The sequence below is a fragment of the Podarcis tiliguerta genome, assembly GCF_965153285.1.
Source record: "Podarcis tiliguerta genome assembly, chromosome: 18".
In the NCBI taxonomy this organism is placed as follows: Eukaryota; Metazoa; Chordata; class Lepidosauria; order Squamata; family Lacertidae; genus Podarcis; species Podarcis tiliguerta.
The window spans coordinates 2,030,446-2,051,111 of record NC_139551.1 but is presented as its reverse complement, the minus strand read 5'-3'; the positions used below and the strand labels follow the sequence as shown (position 1 = coordinate 2,051,111).

The 20,666-nt window shown below is 48.6% G+C and overlaps 1 protein-coding gene and 2 long non-coding RNA genes across 3 annotated transcripts; 2 read left to right on the top strand and 1 right to left on the bottom strand.

Annotated features, from left to right (window-relative positions):
• Positions 1-8,205: 8,205 nt before the first annotated feature.
• On the bottom strand, positions 8,206-8,746 carry LOC310668247. The gene is made up of 2 exons (XR_014506670.1): positions 8,511-8,746; positions 8,206-8,455 (listed from the first exon to the last, which is right to left on the bottom strand). It is a non-coding gene; the product is annotated as an uncharacterized lncRNA (long non-coding RNA).
• A 181-nt stretch (positions 8,747-8,927) lies between these two features.
• On the top strand, positions 8,928-9,955 carry LOC310668688. The gene is made up of 2 exons (XR_014506796.1): positions 8,928-9,231; positions 9,523-9,955. It is a non-coding gene; the product is annotated as an uncharacterized lncRNA (long non-coding RNA).
• A 3,277-nt stretch (positions 9,956-13,232) lies between these two features.
• Positions 13,233-20,666, top strand: KLF16 (KLF transcription factor 16). The gene is made up of 2 exons (XM_083421983.1): positions 13,233-13,609; positions 18,833-20,666. Exons 1-2 carry the CDS (start codon positions 13,339-13,341, stop codon positions 19,114-19,116), a joined length of 555 nt encoding a protein of 184 aa, XP_083278109.1. The 5' UTR covers positions 13,233-13,338; the 3' UTR covers positions 19,117-20,666.

Here is a 20,666-nt window from a genome sequence, read left to right as displayed (position 1 = left end):
GGTTTGTCTCCAGAGAAATGTTGTTGGGTGTGTCTTGCGGGGTTCAGGAGCATGGCTGGAACTGGGTGTGTTGGGGTACCTGAAAAAAATTCCACATTCCTCTCTCCTGTAAGATCTGCACCATCTCTTTTTTATGATTTTTATTAATTTACAACAAAACAAAGCAAAACATACATTGTTTTCACATTCAAATTTTCCCAAATCTTTCTTTCTGGACTTCCTTCAGCTTTTCCGTAAATCTTTCGTAGTCATTATTAATTTACGCATTTCCTTTTTTTTATATTGCCATTATTTAAATCTTTTTCCTCTATTTCCTTTTAACAATACCTCTGGCGTTTTCACAGTGCTCTTTTAAAACCCTCTAGCGTTATTTGACCTTCACTTATACTCTCCAGATATTCAACAAATTTTCCCCAGTCTTCTGTAAACTTTTGGTCTCTTAAATATCTAATCTTCCCAGTCATCTTATCCAATTCAGCATAGTCTAACAACTTCGATCTCCAGTCTTCTATTGTCGGTATTTCCTGTTGTTTCCATTTCTGAGCCAGTAACACCCTTGCAGCCATCACTGCGTATTGGAAAAACTTATTATCCTTTCTCTTAATCTCTTTTCCTAAAATACCTAACAGAAAGACCTCTGGCTTCTTTGTAAAAGTATATAGATCTGCACCATCTCAAAACACGCTTCGCTACATCTTCTGCGATGGATTGGGTCCAGGAGAGTCGCTTGCCTGTTGCTTGCAAAATGTTGCTAAGAAACTCACCTGCAACAGAACCGTGTCTATATGTGCACAACTTCTGCCGTACTCTGTTAAGAATGATAATTTTATTCTTCGTACTCTGTCCATCTGGCTGGGTTTCCCCAGGCAATCTGTGTGGCTTCCAGCATATACAGAAACATATTAAAACATCAACCATTAAAAGCTTCCCTAAAGAGCGCTGCCTTCAGATGTCTTCTAAAAGCCAGATAGTTGTTTATTTCCTTGAGATCTGATGGGAGGGTGCCACCACCGAGAAGGCCCTCTGCCAGGTTCCCTGTAACCTTGCTTCTCGCAGGGAGGGAACCGCCAGAAGGCCCTTGGAGCTGGACATCCGTGTCCGGGTAGAATGATGGGGGTGGAGACGCTCCTTCAGGGATACTGGGCCGTTTAGGGCTTTCAAGGTCAGCACCAACACTTTGAATTGTGCTTGGAAACGTCCTGGGAGCCAGTGTAGGTCTTTCAGGACCAGTGTTATGTGGTCTCGGCAGCCGCTCCCAGTCCCAAGTCTAGCTGCCGCATTCTGGATTAATTGCAGTTTCCGCGTCACCTTCAAAGGCAGCCCCACGGAGAGTGCATGGCAGTAGTCCAAGCAGGAGATAACCAGAGCATGCACCACTCTGGCGAGGCAGTCTGCGGGCAGGAAGGGTCTCAGCCTGCGTACCAGATGGAACTGGTAGACAGCTGCCCTGGACACAGAACTGACCTGCGCCTCCATGGACAGCTGTGAGTCCAAAATTACTCCCAGGCTGCGCACCTGGTCATTCAGGGGCACAGTGATCCCATTCAGGACCAGGGAGTCCTCCACACCTGCCTGCCTCCTGTCCCCCAAGAACAGTACTTCTGTCTTGTCAGGATTCAACCTCAATCCGTTAGCCGCCATCCATCCTCCAACCGCCTCCAGGCACACAGGACCTTCACCACCTTCACTGGTTCTGATTTGAAAGAGAGATAGAGCTGGGTATCATCCGCATACTGATGGACAACCAGTCCAAACCCTGATGATCTCTCCCAGCGGCTGCATGTAGATGTTAAAAAGCATGATTGATGGGGAGAAGGAAGAGCGGGATCGGGGGGGGGGGGGACAGCCATTTCCCAGACCCCACCCCCCAAAAAACAAGCCTAGATTTATTTTCAAAACCGCCCCTGCAAAATCTGACCCGAGCAGGAGGCCAATTTTGCGGGCTGGTCCTCCCCTTCCGTGGCACGCGGTTGTCCCCAGCAGCCTCCGATTAGCAAAGCGGCTGGAACAGCCTGGGGCGGACTTAATCCTATGAGAGAAAACTGTTTGTTTGCGCCAAATATATATCTATCTCTATCTCCTCTTAAGAGCTGTCAACTTCCTGGTGGAGAGAGAGGCAGGAGAGGATCTGTTGTGTGTCTGAAGTTTGCAGGAAATTGGGGGAGGCTGAGTAATAGTGGGGGGTGTTGGCTTTCCTAATAATAATAATAATAATAATAAATTATTTGTTTGTACTCTGTGGGTGGCACTGTGGGTTAAACCACTCTGGGGATGCGGGTGGCACTGTGGGTTAAATCACAGAACCTAGGACTTGCCGATCAGGATGTTGGCGGTTCAAATCCCCGCAATGACGGGGTGAGCTCCCGTTGCTCGGTCCCTGCTCCTGCCAACCTAGCAGTTCGAAAGCACATCAAAGTGCAAGTAGATAAATAGGTACCGCTCCGGCGGGAAGGCAAACGGCGTTTCTGTGTGCTGCTCTGGTTCGCCAGAAGCGGCTTAGTCCTGCTGGCCACATGACCCGGAAGCTGTACGCCGGCTCCCTCGGCCAATAAAGCGAGATGAGCGCCGCAACCCCAGAGTCCGTCACGACTGGACCTAATGGTCAGGGGTCCCTTTACCTTTACCCTTTTACTCTACCCATATGACTGGTTTGCCCCAGCCGCTCTGAGCGGCTCCCAACAGAATATTAAAAAGACAATAAAACATCAGATATTAAAAAATTCCCTAAACAGGACTGCTTTCAGATGCTTTCTAAAAGCTTCTGACATATAAATGTAAAAATAGCTTTCACATGGAAGTTTACCCCAGGGGTGCCATCGTTCTGTCCCTTTGGAGGGGCTCATTTTAAAAAACAGGGCTGTGGATAACTTCGCTATGATTGAATACAGTGGTACCTCAGGTTACATATGCTTCAGGTTACAGACTCCGCTAACCCAGAAATAGTACCTCGGGTTAAGAACTTTGCTTCAGGATAAGAACAGAAATCTTGCTCCGGCGGTGCGGCAGCAGCAGGAGGCCCCATTAGCTAAAGTGGTGCTTCAAGTTAAGAACAGTTTCAGGTTAAGAACGGATCTCCGGAACGAATTAAGTACTTAACCGGAGGTACCACTGTATGCCTAAATCGTCAGCCCCCCTTTTTTCATCGCAGAAATGTTGCGGGCTGGCGAGTCAAGGAGATAAGTAACTCTACAGCCTTTAGAAGACATCTGAAAGCAGCCCTTTCTAGGGAATTTTTGTTTGTTTGTTTGATGAATTTATATATGTTGGAAGCCGCCCAGAGTGGTTGGGGCAATCCAGTCGGATGGGCGGGCTATAAATATTAAAATAATGATGCAATAAGACACCCCTATTTTCATTGGAGAAATGCTGGAAGGGTATAGATTTGAGGGTTGGCCAAAACCAAGCCTGCCTTTGTGCGTAGCAGTGAACCGGTGGAACTCCCTGCCTCAGGCTACTCTGTTCTGTGGCTGGCCAAAGACCTAGCAGTATATAGCTGCTGGTTCTTCTGCAATCCCTCGTAGCCGAGTAAGATTGTCTTCCATAAACACGGTTTTCACAATGAGTCTGTAAGGGACTGTGGAGGCCAATTCTGGATCCCCACGTCCTTCCACAGTGGGGACATAGGTTTCCGGGCGGGAGTTGATCCCGGTGAGGGTTTGCCTTCCTCTTAGCACGTTTCTCCCTTTGCGTCCTGAGTTCAAGTGTCTTCAAATCCCACAACACCTTTGGTCAAGGCTGTTCTCCAACTGGAGCACTCGCAGGTCAGTGTTTCCCAGTTGCCGGTGTTCATACTACATTTTTTAAGACTTGCCTTGAGAGAGTCTTTGAACCTCTTTTGTTGACCACCAGCATTACGCTTTCCGTTTTTAAGTTCGGAATAGAGGAGTTGCTTTGGAAGACGATCATCAGGCATCCGCACAACATGACCAGTCCAACAAAGTTGATGTTGAAGAATCATCGCTTTGACACTGGCCATCTTTGCTTCTTCCAGTACACTGGCCTTAGTTCGCCTGTCTTCCCAGGTGATGTGTATAAATTTTCAGAGACTCCATAGATGGAATCTTCCGAGAAGTTGGAGATGGCGTTTATAAGTGGTCCACGTTTCAGAAGCATAGAGTAAGGTTGGTAGTGAAATAAGAAGAAGAAGAAGAAGAAGAAGAAGAAGAAGAAGAAGAAGAAGAAGAAGAAGAAGAGTTTGGATTTGATATCCCGCCTTTCACTCCCCTTCAGGAGTTTCAAAGCGGCTAACATTCTCCTTTCCCTTCCTCCCCCACAACAAACACTCTGTGAGGTGAGTGGGGCTGAGAGACTTCAGAGAAGTGTGACTGGCCCAAGGTCACCCAGCAGCTGCGTGTGGAGGAGCGGGGAAGCGAACCTGGTTCCCCAGATTATGAGACTACCGCTCTTAACCACTACACCACACTGGCTCTCAAATAGCTTCGTAAACGAGCATTTAGGTTTCCCTGCAAATGTGTCCCGGTATATATAGCAAGGAGATGGATAACCTGCAAACTTCCACAAGTTGTGGGCCTCAAAACACACACACCCTGTGATCTCTGACCACTGGGCATGCTGACCAGTGCTTTTGGGAGCTGGGAGTCCAAAAGCGTCCGGGGTGGTGGTATTCAGGTCCCTGTGTTCCTGGTCTAAGAGGATCAACGGGCCTCGCTCGATGGATAAGTTGCCCAGCTGAGCGGAAGGTCACGGAGGAGAAGAATAGGCCCTTTGAGAAGTTAGGCCTGGTACAAGGCAGTCATGAGACCCCTTTTAGCTTGGTCATGGGATTCAGCATCAGCAAGGAGACCCCCCCCCGCCCCGCCGCAATTAAGTCCTCTTAAGTCGATTTTCGGTTCCCACTTCCAAGCCCTGTCCGACTCGGGCTTTTCACGTGCTGGTCATATGAATGGCGACAGTATAAAACGGACGCCTGGCAGACCATTGGTTCCATCATCTGGAAAGAAGAAGAAGATGAGGCGTGGGTCACTGAGCTTCCTCGGAACGGGGAGCCCAGCTGCCGCCGGAAAGGAGTCACCCCCCAAAAAACAGTGTTGGTAAGGCGGCCGAGAATGGAGAAGACCCCTTAGGTATCAAGGAAGCGGGATAGATCTTGTTTGCAAGAGCCTTGGAAGTTTTTTAAGCAGAGGTTGGGTGGTCTCGGCTGCTTCAGCCGAGATTCCCGCATTGCAGGGGGTTGGTCTAGATGACCTTTGAGGGTCCCGGCTCGACAGTTCTATAATTCCACGGCGAGCGTTTTGCCACGGACGGGGTCACCGGGTGGGTCCCAAGCTGGTGGCATCCACATCGTACGTTCAAAGCGCGTGGCACCACAACCCTCGGCCAGAATTCTTTGGAGTATAGTTTGCTAAGGGTGCTGGGAACCAATAATAATAATAATAATAATAATAATAATAATAATAATAATAATAAATTTATATCCCCACCCATCCGGCTGGGTTCCCCCAGCCACCCTGGGCGGCTCCCAACAGAATACCAAGCGCAACAATAAAAAAGCGATAAAATATCAAACACTGAAAACTTCCCTAAACAGGGCTGCCTTCAGATGTCTTCTAAAAGTCAGATAGTTGTTTATTTCCTTCCTTTTTGGGGTAAATCAAGGGCTTTAACTCTATCCCATGGAGGTGACCGTCGAATGAGCGTGGCAGTGGTCCTCCTGAGAATCTCGGAGCCTTCTTTTTATTTCACGTTCCTAGTCCTCATGAGTGTAACGATTTAAAGAGCGTGGCTTTCATCTCAAAAGCGGAGCGCTCTGACAGCAGCTTATATTCGGAGGCACGCCATACTTTTCCTCCTCCATGAATTTGCCCAATCCTCTTTGAAAGCCACCCAAATCATTGGCCATTCCTGGCTCCTGTGGCAGGGAGTTCCACAGTCTGGCGATGATTTTATCCGCTCCGTTTGCGAGGCCAGGCAAACAAAAACCGGGAACGGCATTCCAAGCGCCGTCCGGCCGCAAATTCGCACAGCGGCTTTGATAAAGCTGACAGTTTTATTTGCAACTTTCATGGTCATGACAAGCAAGGAGATTTTAGAGTCTCCGATGAAGTTTAAAGAAACGGAAGGAAATGTTTGCTGTATTCCGTGCCAGATTTTTTCATTTTTAATCTATATGCTTAGACGATGCAATTTCTGTGCTAGGGAAAGCTAGATTTGGGAACCACTAGAAGGATGTAAAACCATCTCTTATTTTGCATGGTTTGTTTTATTCTGCAGAGTATGCATTTTTTGCATGTATAATAGCTTTGTAATTTCTCACGGAGGGGGAGATGGGAGACTGTGGATGTTGTCTTCTGGAACTGACCACACCCTGTCGAGGTTTGCAATCCGGAACTCAACAAAGAGAAAGGATGTGTGCTCTGTTGGTATAATAATAATTATAATATTAATAATAATAATCATCATCATCATCATCATAAAATACCCCGCGCCCATCTGGCTGGGTTTCCCCAGCCGCTCTGGGCGGCTTCCAGTAGAATACAAAAATGTAATAAAATGCCAGACGTTAAAAACTTCCCGATACAGGGCTGCCTTCAGATGCTTACTGGATAAAACCAGATTTACCTCCCCATTTCGGAGGTCATGGGGCTTTTGTGAGCTCTGGAAGAGTGCTGTCTGCCACGGAATACGCACAAGCAGTGCCACTTCTGTCAGTTCCAACACACCAAAAACGTTGGGTTAAAATAAAAATTGACACACTGCTGACAATTTTGAGGTCTTAACTCCCCCCTGGGCTCCTTGGGGAGGGGTCAGGGCTGAGATAGGGAAAAACACACACGAATAAACTAAAGAAAAATAAATTAGACGTGCTGGCAAACTTAGCATGCGCTGAAAGCCTCTGTCTCAAGGAGCTGGCGGTTTAGGTATATTCAAGTTTCTAATCCTCATTTTTTTTCTTCCCCCTTTCCCCTCCCACTTTCTTTTTTTAAAAAAAATAATAAAGTTTTTATTGATACAACAAGAAAAAAGAAAAAAAACACAAATACCAAATTACACACAAGAATAACTATAGACATATAATTTTCTTAGCAAAAGTAAAACATCTATTGGTCTTAACACTAAAGACCCAACCTCGCGTCTATTCCATATTTCAAATTCATATTACTTATTGCCAATACACACTTTTATCATCATTAAACTTATTCTTAATAAATCTAATTTCTTATATCTACCTTGCAACTATTACTGAAGTTCCTCGAATGCTGCAACAGAATTTAAACTACTATATTTATTTTTCAGATATTCGTTGAAAACCTCCCATTGTGAAACAAATTCCTGTTTTGATTTATTCTCCTTTCGCAGGACGCCGAATCATCTTGCCTTCCGCTTCTCCTCGACACGTTCTTTCTTTTACACCTCTATTTGTCCCCTTCTTTCTTTCTCCCCCTCTCTCGTTCCACTCAATTGTGTCGAAGGCTTTTCAAAGGATGGGACTTGTCCCCAGAGGATTCCCGCACCCCCACCGCTAGGCTTTGTGGTTTTCCCTTTGTCATCCTATGCCTGGGAGATTCTCGGGAGGCTGGGATAGTAAAGGGAAGCTCACGTAGCTACGGGCCCAGCTCCGGGGAGGAAGATCGGGGAGACACCCTCAAAAAGCGGCAACTTCACCTGAACATCCCCTCTTCCTACTCCATGTAACTGACAGCTGACTCAGGAAGAATGAAATAAATTTAATGATTATTTAGTTAAATTTGTTAAGGTAAAATACAGTGGTACTTCGCAAGACGAATGCCTTGCAAGACGAAAAACTCGCAAGACGAAAGAGTTTTTTGTTTTTGAGTTGCTTTGCAAGACGAATTTCCCTGTGGGCTTGCTTCGCAAGACGAAAACGTCTTGCGCCTTTTTCTTAAAACCGTCAGTGCATTCCTATGGGAAACCGTGCTTCGCAAGACGAAAAATTCACAAGACGAAAAAACTCGCAGAACGAATTAATTTCGTCTTGCGAGGCACCACTGTAACCGGAAACAGCTTGCAGATACTTAATAGGCTTAGGATTTTGTTTATGTTAAGTGATGAATTAATATGCTTAATTATATAAGGTGAAGATTTAAGGATGTTCATGTCTAAGTTAAATGTTATAAAAATTGGGATTTGGAAAACCGTTAAAAGGACATGCAATGAAATTCAACTAAGGGGAAGCGAGGAAGTCACTTAACAAAGTTAATAACAGTAATTTTCAATAAGGCTATGATTTATGTTTGTCTTGTGTGCTTGTTTGTTTATAATATTGTGAAAACCAATAAAAAAATTTTTTTGGGGAAAAAAAGTAACTGACAGCTGACACCGGATCCGCACCCGAAAGCTGCTGGACTTCCCTCGCACAGTCTCGGCCACGACCCTTTTATATACAGAGCTTGAGGGCTAGAAGCTTGACGTCTTTAAAAGGAAAGAATGTAAGCTGGAATTCTCAGGGCAATTGCGTGGCCGCTGCTGACACAGGCTGTCTTCTAAGGTCCTCAGCAAGCAGAGTGAAATTGGAGAGCTTCGCCGGTTACAGCGTGGCGCTGTTGATGCCAATGTTGCAGGTTCGATCCTCATACGGGATGGCTGCATATTCCTGAATTGTGGGGGGGTTGGACTAGATGACCCTTAGGGTTCCTTCCAGCTCGACGATTCGACAATTCTACGATTCTATTCTTCGCAAGCAAAAAGTAGCTGTCCTCTGAAACTCCTCAGAGAAAGGATGTGGTATTAAAAATTGTAAGACGTTGAGATAAACTGTACTTTTAGGATTCTCCAGTGGCGTAGCGTGGGGGGTGCAGGGGGGGCTGGCCGCACCGGGCGCAACATCTGGGGGTTAGGGTTAGGGGGCGCAAATCCACGGGTTAGGGGGCGCAAATCCACGGGTTAGGGGGCGCAAATTACTTGCTTTGCCCCAGGTGCTGACAACCCACGCTACGCCACTGGGATTCTCATTTGTATATAATTATCTCTAACCTGTACATTTTTTTTTCTTTTTTGAAACGGTGGTCTATTGTTTTATGAGCCGCTGGGCAACTGCGGAGAAATGGGACACTGCTTTTGGGGAGCGGGGGCTGAGGGGGCCCTGAGAATGTAAGGAGAGACACGAACCCCAAAATGTTGCTTTCAAAAACATACTCCTCCGAATTCAATGAGACTGGCTGCCTAGCGGAATAGCTCTAAACTTAAATAATAAAAATAAAAATTTATTGGCATAAACACATACAGTGGTACCTCGGGTTACATACGCTTCAGGTTACATACGCTTCACGTGTTCCTGACCAAGAGCAGCTAGGGAAACCACGTTGGGTTCATTACGTCCGATGCATACCTGGCGCCAGGTGAGACGGTTTCGGGCCGCCGTTTATTCCATACCGTTTCGTTTTAATTTCTCCACCGCCTTTCCATCTCTCCTGTGGTTATTATCTTCATTGCGAAACAGACAGTGCAGGCAGACGAAAACAATACCGTAATGACAACTAATAATAATAATAATAATACAGTGGTACTTCGGGTTACAGACACTTCAGGTTACATACGCTTCAGGTTACAGACTCCGCTAACCCAGAAATAGTGCTTCAGGTTAAGAACTTTGCTTCAGGATGAGAACAGAAATTGTGCAGTGGTGGCAGCAGGAGGCCCCATTAGCTAAAGTGGTGCTTCAGGTTAAGAACAGTTTCAGGTTAAGTTCGGACCTCCGGAACCAATTAAATACTTAACCCGAGGTACCACTGTACAGAAGAGCTTTCCCAACTTTCCATGCTGGCGACACCCTTTTCAGACGTGCATCATTTCGCGACGCAGAAATTCGGCTTTACTAGCAAACCTGTTTTCCTAACAAGCCCCAACATTCGCGCGACACACCTACAAACTGCAGCCGGCAAACCAACGTGTCGCCGCACATGGTTTGAAAAGCTCTGACCTACAGAATACAAAAAAATTGACAAAGAAAAATAAACGTGACAGTAGAAAAATAAAACAGAGACACAGAGGTTTTTTTTAAAAAAGCAACAACCAGGAAATGACTGAAAAGAAAATGCTGAATTCAGTTGTTGCGTATGAGAAGAAAATTACAACTAATTCAGATCGCAGCTGCCGGATTGGGGACTCGGAGTGGCTGCTAGGACCATATAACACTGGCCCTCAAAGTTCTTCACAGGCTTCCGGTACGTTTCTGAGCACAATTCAAAGTGTGGGTGCTGACCTTGAAAGCCCTAAATGGCCTCGGCCCAGTAGAACTGAAGGAGCGTCTCCACCCCCATCGTCCAGCCCGGACACCTGGGTCCATCTCCTGAGGGCCTTCTGGCGGTTCCCTCCCTGCAAGAAGTGAGGTTACAGGGAACCAGGCAGAGGGCCTTCTCGGTAGTGGCGCCCATTCTGTGAGGACAAAATGTCTGAATGGTGGGGAGGAACTGAAAAGGCCACCTGGAGCTCCTTAGAGGAGAGGGGGCCTATGACTATAATAATAAATAAATTAAATAATAACCAGCATTCCCTGGCGCGTACAAGAAAAGGCAAGAAGGAAACCTCTACTTAAAATAGGCATTCCCTCCTGGGAGTGCCTAATAATAATAATATTTTATTTTATTTTATACCCCGCCCATCTAGCTGGGTTGCCCCAGCCACTCTGGGCGGCTCCCCAAAAATATATTAAAAAGCACAATAAAACAGCAACCATTAAAAACCTGCCTGAACAGGGCTGCTTTCGGATGTCTTCTAAAAACCAAATAGTTGTTTATCTTGTTTGTGAGTAACTATATAGCCTTTAGAAGACATCTGAAGGGAAGCTTTTTAAAGCTTTTATTATGTTTCTGTGTATGTTGAAAGCTGCCCAGAGTGGCTGGGGCAATGCAGTCAGATGGGTAGGTAATAATAATAATAATAATAATAATAATAATAATAATATCTGTTTGACATCTGATGGAAGGGCGTTCCACAGGGTGGGTGCCACTACTGAGAAGGCCTTCTTGCCTGGTTCCCTGTAGCTTCACATCTCGTAGGAAAATAGCTCCACTTCTCCGATGAAAATAGGGACGTCCTATTCCATCCCCTCCAACGTTTTTCCCTTGAAAAGAGGGACGTCCTATTCCATCCCCTCCAACGTTTCTCCCCTGAAAATAGGGACGTCCTATTCCATCCCCTCCAACGTTTCTCCCGTGAAAAGAGGGACGTCCTATTCCATCCCCTCCAACGTTTCTCCCCTGAAAATAGGGACGTCCTATTCCATCCCCTCCAATGTTTCTCCTGTGAAAAGAGGGACGTCCTATTCCATCCCCTCCAACGTTTCTCCTGTGAAAATAGGGACGTCCTATTCCATCCCCTCCAATGTTTCTCCTGTGAAAAGAGGGACGTCCTATTCCATCCCTCCAACGTTTCTCCCCTGAAAATAGGGACGTCCTATTCCATCCCCTCCAACGTTTCTCCCCTGAAAATAGGGACGTCCTATTCCATCCCCTCCTACGTTTCTCCCCTGAAAATAGAGACGTCCCATTCCATCCCCTCCAACATTTCTCCTGTGAAAATAAGGTAAAGGTAAAGGTACCCCTGCCCGTACTGGCCAGTCTTAACAGACTCTAGGGTTGTGCGCCCATCTCACTCAAGAGGCCGGGGGCCAGCGCTTTCCGAAGACACTTCCGGGTCACGTGGCCAGCGTGACATTGCTGCTCTGGCGAGCCAGAGCTGCACACGGAAACACCGTTTACCTTCCCGCTAGTAAGCGGTCCCTATTTATCTACTTGCACCCGAGAGTGCTTTCAAACTGCTAGGTTGGCAGGCGCTGGGACCAAACAACGGGAGCGCACCCCGCCGCGGGGATTCGAACCACCAACCTTTCGATCGGCAAGCCCTAGGCGCTGAGGCTTTTACCCACAGCGCCACCCGCGTCCCTGTGAAAATAGGGATGCCCTACGGAAAAGCGGGAGCTTCCAGGATTAGAACAGATACCGGGACGGCTTCTGTAAATCTGGGACTGTCCCTGGAAAATATAGACACTTGGGAGGGTCTGATCTCATGGTTGTGAGTTCGAGTCCTATGTTGGGCAATTGATTCCTGCATTGCAGGCGGTTGGTTGAGATGATCCAGGGGTTCCTTATAATTCTACAATCCCCAGTCAAAGAAGCAACTATCTTTGATAGATTGAAGAACGTCCTATTTAATGGAAGTATCCTCTCCTGCGTAGGTGTCCTGGGTGCCTCAGCACCCACAAAACTCCCCATAAACGGCCTTGGTCCAGTATATTTGAAGGAGTGTCTCCACCCCCATCGTTCTGACCGGACACTGAGGTCCAGCTCCAATGGCCTTTTGGTCATTTCCTCCCTGTGAGAAGCCAAGTTACAGGGAACCAGGCAGAGGGCCTTCTCGGTGGTGGCGCCCTCCCTGTGGAATGCCCTCCCATCAGATGTCAAAGACAACAACTACTACAGTGGTACCTCAGCTTACATACGCTTCAGGTTACAGACTCCGCTAACCCAGAAATAGTACCTCAGGTTAAGAACTTCAGGATGAGGACAGAAATCACGTGGCGGCAGTGGGAGGCTGCTAAAGTGGTGCTTCAGGTTAAGAACAGTTTCAGGTTAAGAATGGACCTCTGGAACGAATTAAGTACCACTGTACCAGACTTTTAGAAGACATTTGAAGACAGCCCTGTTTAGGGAAGCTTTTAATGTTTGATGCATTACTGTATTTTAATATTTTGTTGGAAGCCGCCCAGAGTGGCTGGGGAAGCCCAGCCAGATGGGCGGGGTATAAATAATAAATGATGATGATGATGATGAAGAAGGGGCCCGGGCACCCACCAATTTCGGTGCCAGGGCATGGCACCCTCTTGAGCGCGGAGAATGACTTTTCTTTCATGGATTTTTGATGGGCGGCGGGCCCAAAAGTTGTCGAGTTTTATGGGGAGAGATCTCACAAAGCGTTGCTGAGCTTTTGGGGGGAGAGGAAACTCCCACGTGCGCAAAGTCGTGAGAAACTCCCCAGCCGCAGTCTGCGGGATTGCGCCCCAGCCTGCGCCAAGAGAGACGCGCCGGCATCGCGTCCCAGCCTGGTTTCTTTGCGCTCCACCCTCTGCGCGCTCCTCCCTCCGACGGCACCCAGGGGTGGAGACTGGCCGGGTAGGAGGGTCAAACCGTCGCAGCCTCAATTGCCCTCGCCCCTGGCGCGTGCACGAGCGCGAGAGCGCGCACCGCCCCAGCCTGGGCGGGGACGGTCGCCGGCGTCCCTCCCCTCCTGCCGTCTCTCCACGTTGCGCCAGGGGCGAGGCGGAGCAGCGGCGGCGGCGGCGGCGCGCAGCCTGTCCATCCGAGGAGGAGGCGAGGAGCCGCCTGGACGGCTTTTTTGGGGAGAGAGGAAGGCGGTGCCATCATGTCGGGCTTGGATTACCTGGCCGCCGAGTGCCTCGTTTCCATCTCCACCGGAGCCCTGTTACACCCGGCCGCCGGAGCCAAGGAGGAGCGCGGGGCGCGCCCCATCGTCGCGGCCCCGCCGGAGGCGGCGGGGGAAGCCCTGGGAGGAACACCCGACGGCGCAGGCAACCTCTCCGGCGCGGCCAAGAGGCACCGATGCCCGTTCCAGGGCTGCGCAAAAATCTACGGCAAATCTTCCCATCTGAAGGCGCATCTCCGGACGCACACGGGTAAGGGCCGCCCCCCCCAGCCCGGGGACAGTCTCTCCCCCCCCCCACCTCCATCTTACACCCGAGGGGGGTCTTTGCCTCCCCTTCATAACATATCCCCAAAAGTGGATAGGCATTCAAACGCGCGCCATGTGATGGATTATGCGGGTTTACTGGGGGCCCCCGATATTTCGTTCAAGGTGGCACCCTGGGAACCCCGAGGCCCCCCTCCCCTCCGGCCGGTTCCCGCCTCGCTTTCCCGCCCCCGCCCCACCCCCGTGGCCTCCACCCACGTGGGGAGACCGCGCCTCGCTCGCTGGCTCTGGGCGGCGTCGACGCACGCATTTCCTGGGTTTGGGCTCGGGTGATTACGCAGCCCACCCACGTCGCGATAGAGACCTCTGCGCCGTTCTCTCTTGCCCCCCCTTACGAGGTGCCGCCCGGGCGCGCCTCCGTCGCCTTACCCCCCCCGCACGCCCCCGCGCGTGGGCTGAGCGATCCCGGCCCCACGTGCTCCCAAAGCGAAAGCGCGCACGAAGAGCGGAGAGGGTGGGATGCGGAGACTCGCAAGAGTGGGCAGCTTGGGTTTAGATCTGTCTCGTATCCTATCGATATGTCTCTTGAGGACCAAAATCCCAGGTTCGGTCGAGCCTCCGGGGCCAGGCGCAGTCTACCTCGGCCGCCGGAGAACAAACAAACAAGCGTATTTGATCCGGTAGGGCTTTCGCTTGCCAAAAGACTGGAGGATGCGCCGGGTTCTGCATTACGCCCCTGCCTAGGGGTGTAAGGGGGTGGGGTGGGCTAATCAATACAAATCTGAGGTTCTGCTTCTCCCCCCTCCACCCACCCCAACAAAAGCCTGCCCCGCCCTAGCAAAAATCCTGGCTACGCCCGTGTCCCTGCTCCCTAATTTGAAGAAAAACCTTATGGAAATCTTTTCCCGGCTTCAAATCTCGCCCACTTCTTGTTTGGCAAATGTCTTGCCATGTGGGGCGGCGGGTGTGGCCGGCCTAGGGTGGCCTGATTTGGGAGGGGGGCGGGTGGGAGGGACCTGCTGTGTGGAAATTTCAATTTGGGGAGGGGTTTGGCTGTGGCTTGGTTTCTTGGCTTTCCACCCAGACGCGCTGGGCAAACACAACCTTTATACACACCCCCCCCCCCACAAAAAAAACCCCATCAGAAAGTAAACACCTTAAGAGAGTGGGTGGGAAGGTTGTGGCGAAGTGGGATGGGCACGAAACGGGCAAAGATCGCTTGTGCCAGCCCTGGAATTCGACTCTCGGGGAGACCGGTTACCAACCGAAAACCTGTCCTTTTACAGGAATTTGCGGGCGGGCGAGAGGGAAAATGGCACAGTGTCCAATTCCGATTTTGTATTAAAAGGGGCGGAACTGTTCGCTGCTAGAAAAGTATGTGGCTTCCCTGGTTCGGATTCTGGACATTTGCACCATGCCAGCAATGTGCTGAGTTAAAAAACTCAGATACGGTGGTACCACGGGTTAAGTACTTCATTCGTTCCGGAGGTTCGTTCTTAACCTGAAACTGTTCTTAACCTGAAGCACCACTTTAGCTAATGGGGCCTCCTGCGGCTGCCACTGTGCCGCCGAAGCAAGATTTCTGTTCTCATCCTGAAGCAAAGTTCTTAACCCGAGGTACTATTTCTGGGTTAGCGGAGTCTGTAACCTGAAGCGTATGCAACCTGAAGCGTCTGTAACCTGAAGCGTATGTAACCCGAGGTACCACTGTATAGCAGCTAATCGCCAAACAGCATCTTAAACCCAGGCTACTGTCACCACAACAGAATGTCTGCGACTTTGTTTTGGCCGCGTGACTTATTACTATAATCATCGTTATTCATTTCTATACTGCGTTTTATTAACAAACAACAAATCTCAAAGCGGTTTACAACACATTAAAACGCCAAACAAAACCTGGAATAAATAAAAAAACCTCAAGCTTCACGGAGACTTATTTCTTTTCCTTTTCCCCCCAGATTTTTTTTATTGGTTTCCACAACATTATAAACAAACAAACACATAAGACAAACAAACATAAATCATAGCCTTATTGAAAATTACACTTATTAACTTTGTTAAGTGACTTCCTCGCTTCCCCTTGGTTGAATTTCATTGCATGTCCTTTGAACGGTTTTCCAAATCCCAGTTTTTATGAAATTTAACTTAAACATGAACATCCTTATATCTTCACCTTATGGAATTAAACATATTAATTCATCACTTAACACAAATAAAACCCTAAGCCCATTAAGTATCTGCAAGCTATTTCCAGTTAGTTTAACTTAACAAATTTAACTCAATAGTTATTAAATTTATTCCATTCTTCCTGATACTCCTCCTCCTTCTGGTCCGGACTCTTCCGGTTAGGTCGGCTAGCTCCGAAAAATCCATCATCTTCATCTGCCATTCTTCTGTTGTTGGTAATTCTTGGGTTTTCCACTTTTTAGCTAACAAAATACGAGCAGCGGTTGTGGCATACGAAAATAATTTAACAAATCCAATTCTTGGCACATACATGCAGAGAGGGAGAGCTGTCAAGAGCTTGGAACAGATAGTTCCTTCGATGCAGAGCTGTTAGCGGCGATTTCACGGTGTGTTTATAAGTCCCCATCTTGCAAAGGCGCAAGCCAGCCTCAAAAAGCTTTGCCGAGAAAAACAAAGCGTCAGGGCTTCATCTGAGTAAACAGACACTCCAAAAGGAGAGAGAAGAGAGGGGGGAAAACAAAAACCAGACTTTTGCTTGTGCAATCCTGACATCTGCCTGCCCGGCTTAGCTTTCCTCCCACGAAGAGATTAAGGGCAGCGAACTCTCATGGGCATGAGCTCGGTTGCAAAGACATCTGTTGCGGCACGCTCCTTTGGCACGGCAGAGCCCAGTTAACCTAAGTCAAGGTTCTAGTCCTCATGCGGCCCAAATAAGGACCGGTTTACAGTGTGGTCCCTTGGTTCTCAAACTTAATCCGTTCTGCCGGAGGTCAGCAAAGCGTTCCAAAACCAAGGCGCGCTTTCCCATAGAAAGTAATGCAAAATGGATCAATCCGTTCCAGACTTTTAAATGTAAAGGGACCCCTGACCATTAGGTCCAGTCGTGGCCGACTCTGGGGTTGCGGCGCTCATCTCGCTTTACTGACCGAGGGAGCCGGCGTACAGCTTCCGGGTCATGTGGCCAGCAAGACTAAGCCGCTTCTGGCGAACCAGAGCAGCGCACGGAAATGCCGTTTACCTTCCCGCCGGAGCGGTACCTATTTATCTACTTGCATTGGTGTGCTTTAGAACTGCTAGGTTGGCAGGAGCAGGGACCGAGCAACGGGAGCTCACCCCGTCATTGCAGGGATTCAAACCACCGACCTTCTGATCAGCAAGTCCTAGGCTCTTTCTTTTTTGTAATCTTAAGTTGAGAGGTGTATGATGTTGTTGTTTAGTCATGTCCTACTCTTCGCGACCCCCTGGACCAGAGCACGCCAGGCCCTCCTGTCTTCCATTGCCTCCCGCAGTTTGGTCAAATTCATGCTGGTCTCTTCGAGAACACTGTCCCACCATCTCATCCTCTGTCGTCCTCTTCTCCTTCTGCCCTCCATCTTTCCCAACATCAGGGTCTTTCCCAGGGAGTCTTCTCTTCTCAAGAGGTGGCCAAAGTCTTGGAGCCTCAGCTTCAGGATCTGTCCTTCCAGTGAACACTCAGGGCTGATTTCCCTCAGAATGGAGAGGTTTGATCTTCTTGCAGTCTATGGGACTCTCAAGAGTCTCCTCCAGCACCAGAACTCAAAAGCATCCATTCTTCTGCGATCAGCCTTCTTGATGGTCCAGCTCTCACTTCCATACATCACGACTGGGAAAACCAGAGCTTTAACTATACAGTGGTACCTCAGATTACATATACTTCAGGTTACAGACTCTGCTATCCCAGAAATAGTACCTTGGGTTAAGAACTTTGCTGCAGGATGAGAACAGAAATCGTGCTCTGGCGGTGTGGCAGCAGCAGGAGGCCCCATTAGCTAAAGTGGTGCTTCAGGTTAAGAACAGTTTCAGGTTAAGAACGGACCTCCAGAACGAATTAAGTACGTAACCAGAGGTACAACTTTGTTGGCAAGGTGTATGTATCTATGTATGTATGAGGTGTATGTATCTACTTAGAATGAGTTTGTTTCATGTTATGGTTTGTGTTTGCAAGCCTTGCATTTATCAATAAAAGTTTTAAATAAATAAATAAGGAATAAATCGTATCCACCCTGTTACTCCAGCTTACCGTGAATGACTACACGATTCACATTCACACCTTTAAATATACTTTTGTTAAGAAACCAGAAGCATTTTTGCTCGGTATTGTAGGGAATGAGATAAATAAGAAAGATAGGAAATTATTTTTGTACGCAGTAACATCAGTGAGAATATTGATAGCCCAGAAATGGAAGCAAGAAGAATTACCAACACTGGAAGAATGGAGAATGAAGATGATGGACTTTGCGGAACTGGATAGAATGACAGGAAAAATCAGAAATCGACGAGATCAGAGATTTACTGAAGAATGGGAAAAAATTTCAGAATATAGGCATAATTTAAGTGAAAAACAAATAACGCTTGTAACTTTTGATGAAGCTTTGTAAAAACGAAAGATTAAAATTGGAGTGAAATAAGATTTAATTTACAAATGAGATGAGAATTAAGAAATGTGTGGAAAATTGAGAAGGGAAGGAGCACCAGCCAAGTTGAGGGAAGTCAAAAAATGAGAATGGTTTCAAAAATTATATGAATTGTATTAATTTGTTTCATTTATAAAATGAATAAAAATTACAGTGGTGCCTCGCAAGACAAAAAGAATCCGTTCCGTGAGTCTCTTCGTCTAGCGGTTTTTTCGTCTTGCGAAGCAAACTCATTAGCGGATTAGCGCTATTAGCGGTTTTGCAGCTATTAAAGGCTTAAGGGATTAGCGGATTAGCTGCTAAAAGGCTATTAGCAGCTTAGTGCCTTAGAAAAAGGGGGTGGGGAGCGGAAAAAACCCCCCAGGAATCGCAAGACATTTTCGTCTTGCGAAGCAAGCCCATAGAGAAATTCGTCCTGCGAAGCACCTCCAAAACGGAAAACCCTTTCGTCTAGCGGGTTTTCCGTCTTGCGAGGCATTCGTCTTGCGGGGCACCACTGTATATATATATATATTCTATATTCTATATTCTATATATATATAGAATGACAACACAATTCACGCTTTGCTTTTCTCTCTGCGTTGCAGGCGAGCGCCCGTTCCCTTGCAGTTGGCCCTCCTGCCAGAAGCGATTCGCCCGTTCGGACGAGCTGGCCCGCCACCTGCGCACCCACACCGGCGAGAAGCGCTTTGCCTGCCCGCTCTGCGAGAAGCGCTTCATGCGCAGCGACCACTTGACGAAGCACGCTCGCCGCCACCCGGCTTTCCGCCCGGACATGGTCCGGAGACCGGAGTGCCACAGCGCCTCTCCCAGTGACTCTGCCGCAAGCAGCCTGGCCGGCAGCCCCGCCCACGACAGCCCCGCCCCCTGAAATGGCCCCGTTGCTACCCACCATGCTTTGCTGGCCCCAGCCCGCCAGGGACTCTCCGCTGGGCGAAGGGCGCCTGTTCCCGGTTCCCAGTTTGGGAGCCTCCAGGGAGAGAGGGTCGCCGCTGGCGATCGGAGCAACCGGCCCAGGCGACTTGCTTCGGTCCGCTCGATTGCAACTTTCCACCTTCCCCTGCCCCACGTCTGCCGAGGTTCCTGCCGGCGTCTAGGGTCCCCTCGCAGCCCCTTTGCCTCGGTTTCCCAACGCAAAGGGACTTTCTTGGTTGGGTGTCTCAAATAGCCCACCCTGCCGTTCCCGGAAAAGCCTGGGTTCTCGGCCCCCTTCCCCGGCTCCCCAATACTCAGGAAATGGGGGGAACGTAGTCTAGAACCCGCCAAACCTTTCTTTGGCCAGATGGATGGTTCTAGGAAGCTCATTTATATGGTACAATGGGACAGAGATGTCCGCAATTGCACATCACCTGGATCTGGTAACCAAAGGTAGACTGCCTCTAGCTGGGGAGGAACGATTGCGGTGAACCGATGATTCCGAGAGGCTCTTAAACAGGGTACGGTATAGTCTGAGCAGATCCGGCGTCATTTGTTCCCGGAACCCGGTCACCAGAGGTATATTCCCCCCTAAATAATCTATTCCTTGCTGTCACGGCTGCCCGCAATTAATCGGAAGCCAGCCTTAAAAGGGAAAATAAATACCGTATTTTTCGCTTTCTAAGACGCACTAGATCACAAGACGCGCCTAGTTCTTGGAGGAGGAGAACAAGAAAAAAATATATTCTGAATCTCAGAAGCCAGAACAGCAAGAGGGATCGCTGCACAGTGAAAGCAGCAATTCCTCTTGCTGTTCTGGCTTCTGGGATAGCTGCGCAGCCTGCATTAAGCTCCGTAAGAAGCACACACAGGAGGGAAAAAGTGAGTCTTAGAGAGCAAAAAATACGGTACGTTTGTGTGTGCTGCACAGAGGAGCGATCGCTCCGTCCTTCGCTCGCTCGCCAGCCAAAACCTGCTCACCTTGCTTCTCCAAAAATCAGGTGGGGTTTGGCTCGCAGCTCCCACCAGCCCAACCGAAAGCCAGCATGACTAGTGGTTAGCGGCGATGGGGAGACGAATGCCTCTGTTTGGAAAAAGCGCTCCCTTCCTGAAAGTTGAGGAACGCCTCTTCCTAGAACAGGGATGGGGACGCCTGTATCCTTCCGGGTGCTGGACACCAGCGGCCAGCATGCCCAGTGGGCGGAGGTCATGACCATTGGAATCCAATAGCATCCAAAAGACCCCAGTTTGGGAAAGCACTCTCCTCGCGGTCTGCATCAGAGGCCTGTTTGATTTGCATACCTGTCAATCCTATTCCCTGGGACTTAGCTGAGCATTGCTAGTGGGTAACCTATCCCTAAAATTTGTAAATAATTTCCCCCCTCTCTCCGAACCGGGTCCAAATTTTAATATCTGTACATAGAAAATGGAGGACCTGTTTTTATGGGTGTGGCTGTTCTTGTTATTTTTATATCGATATATATATAAACAGTGTAATTTATTTTA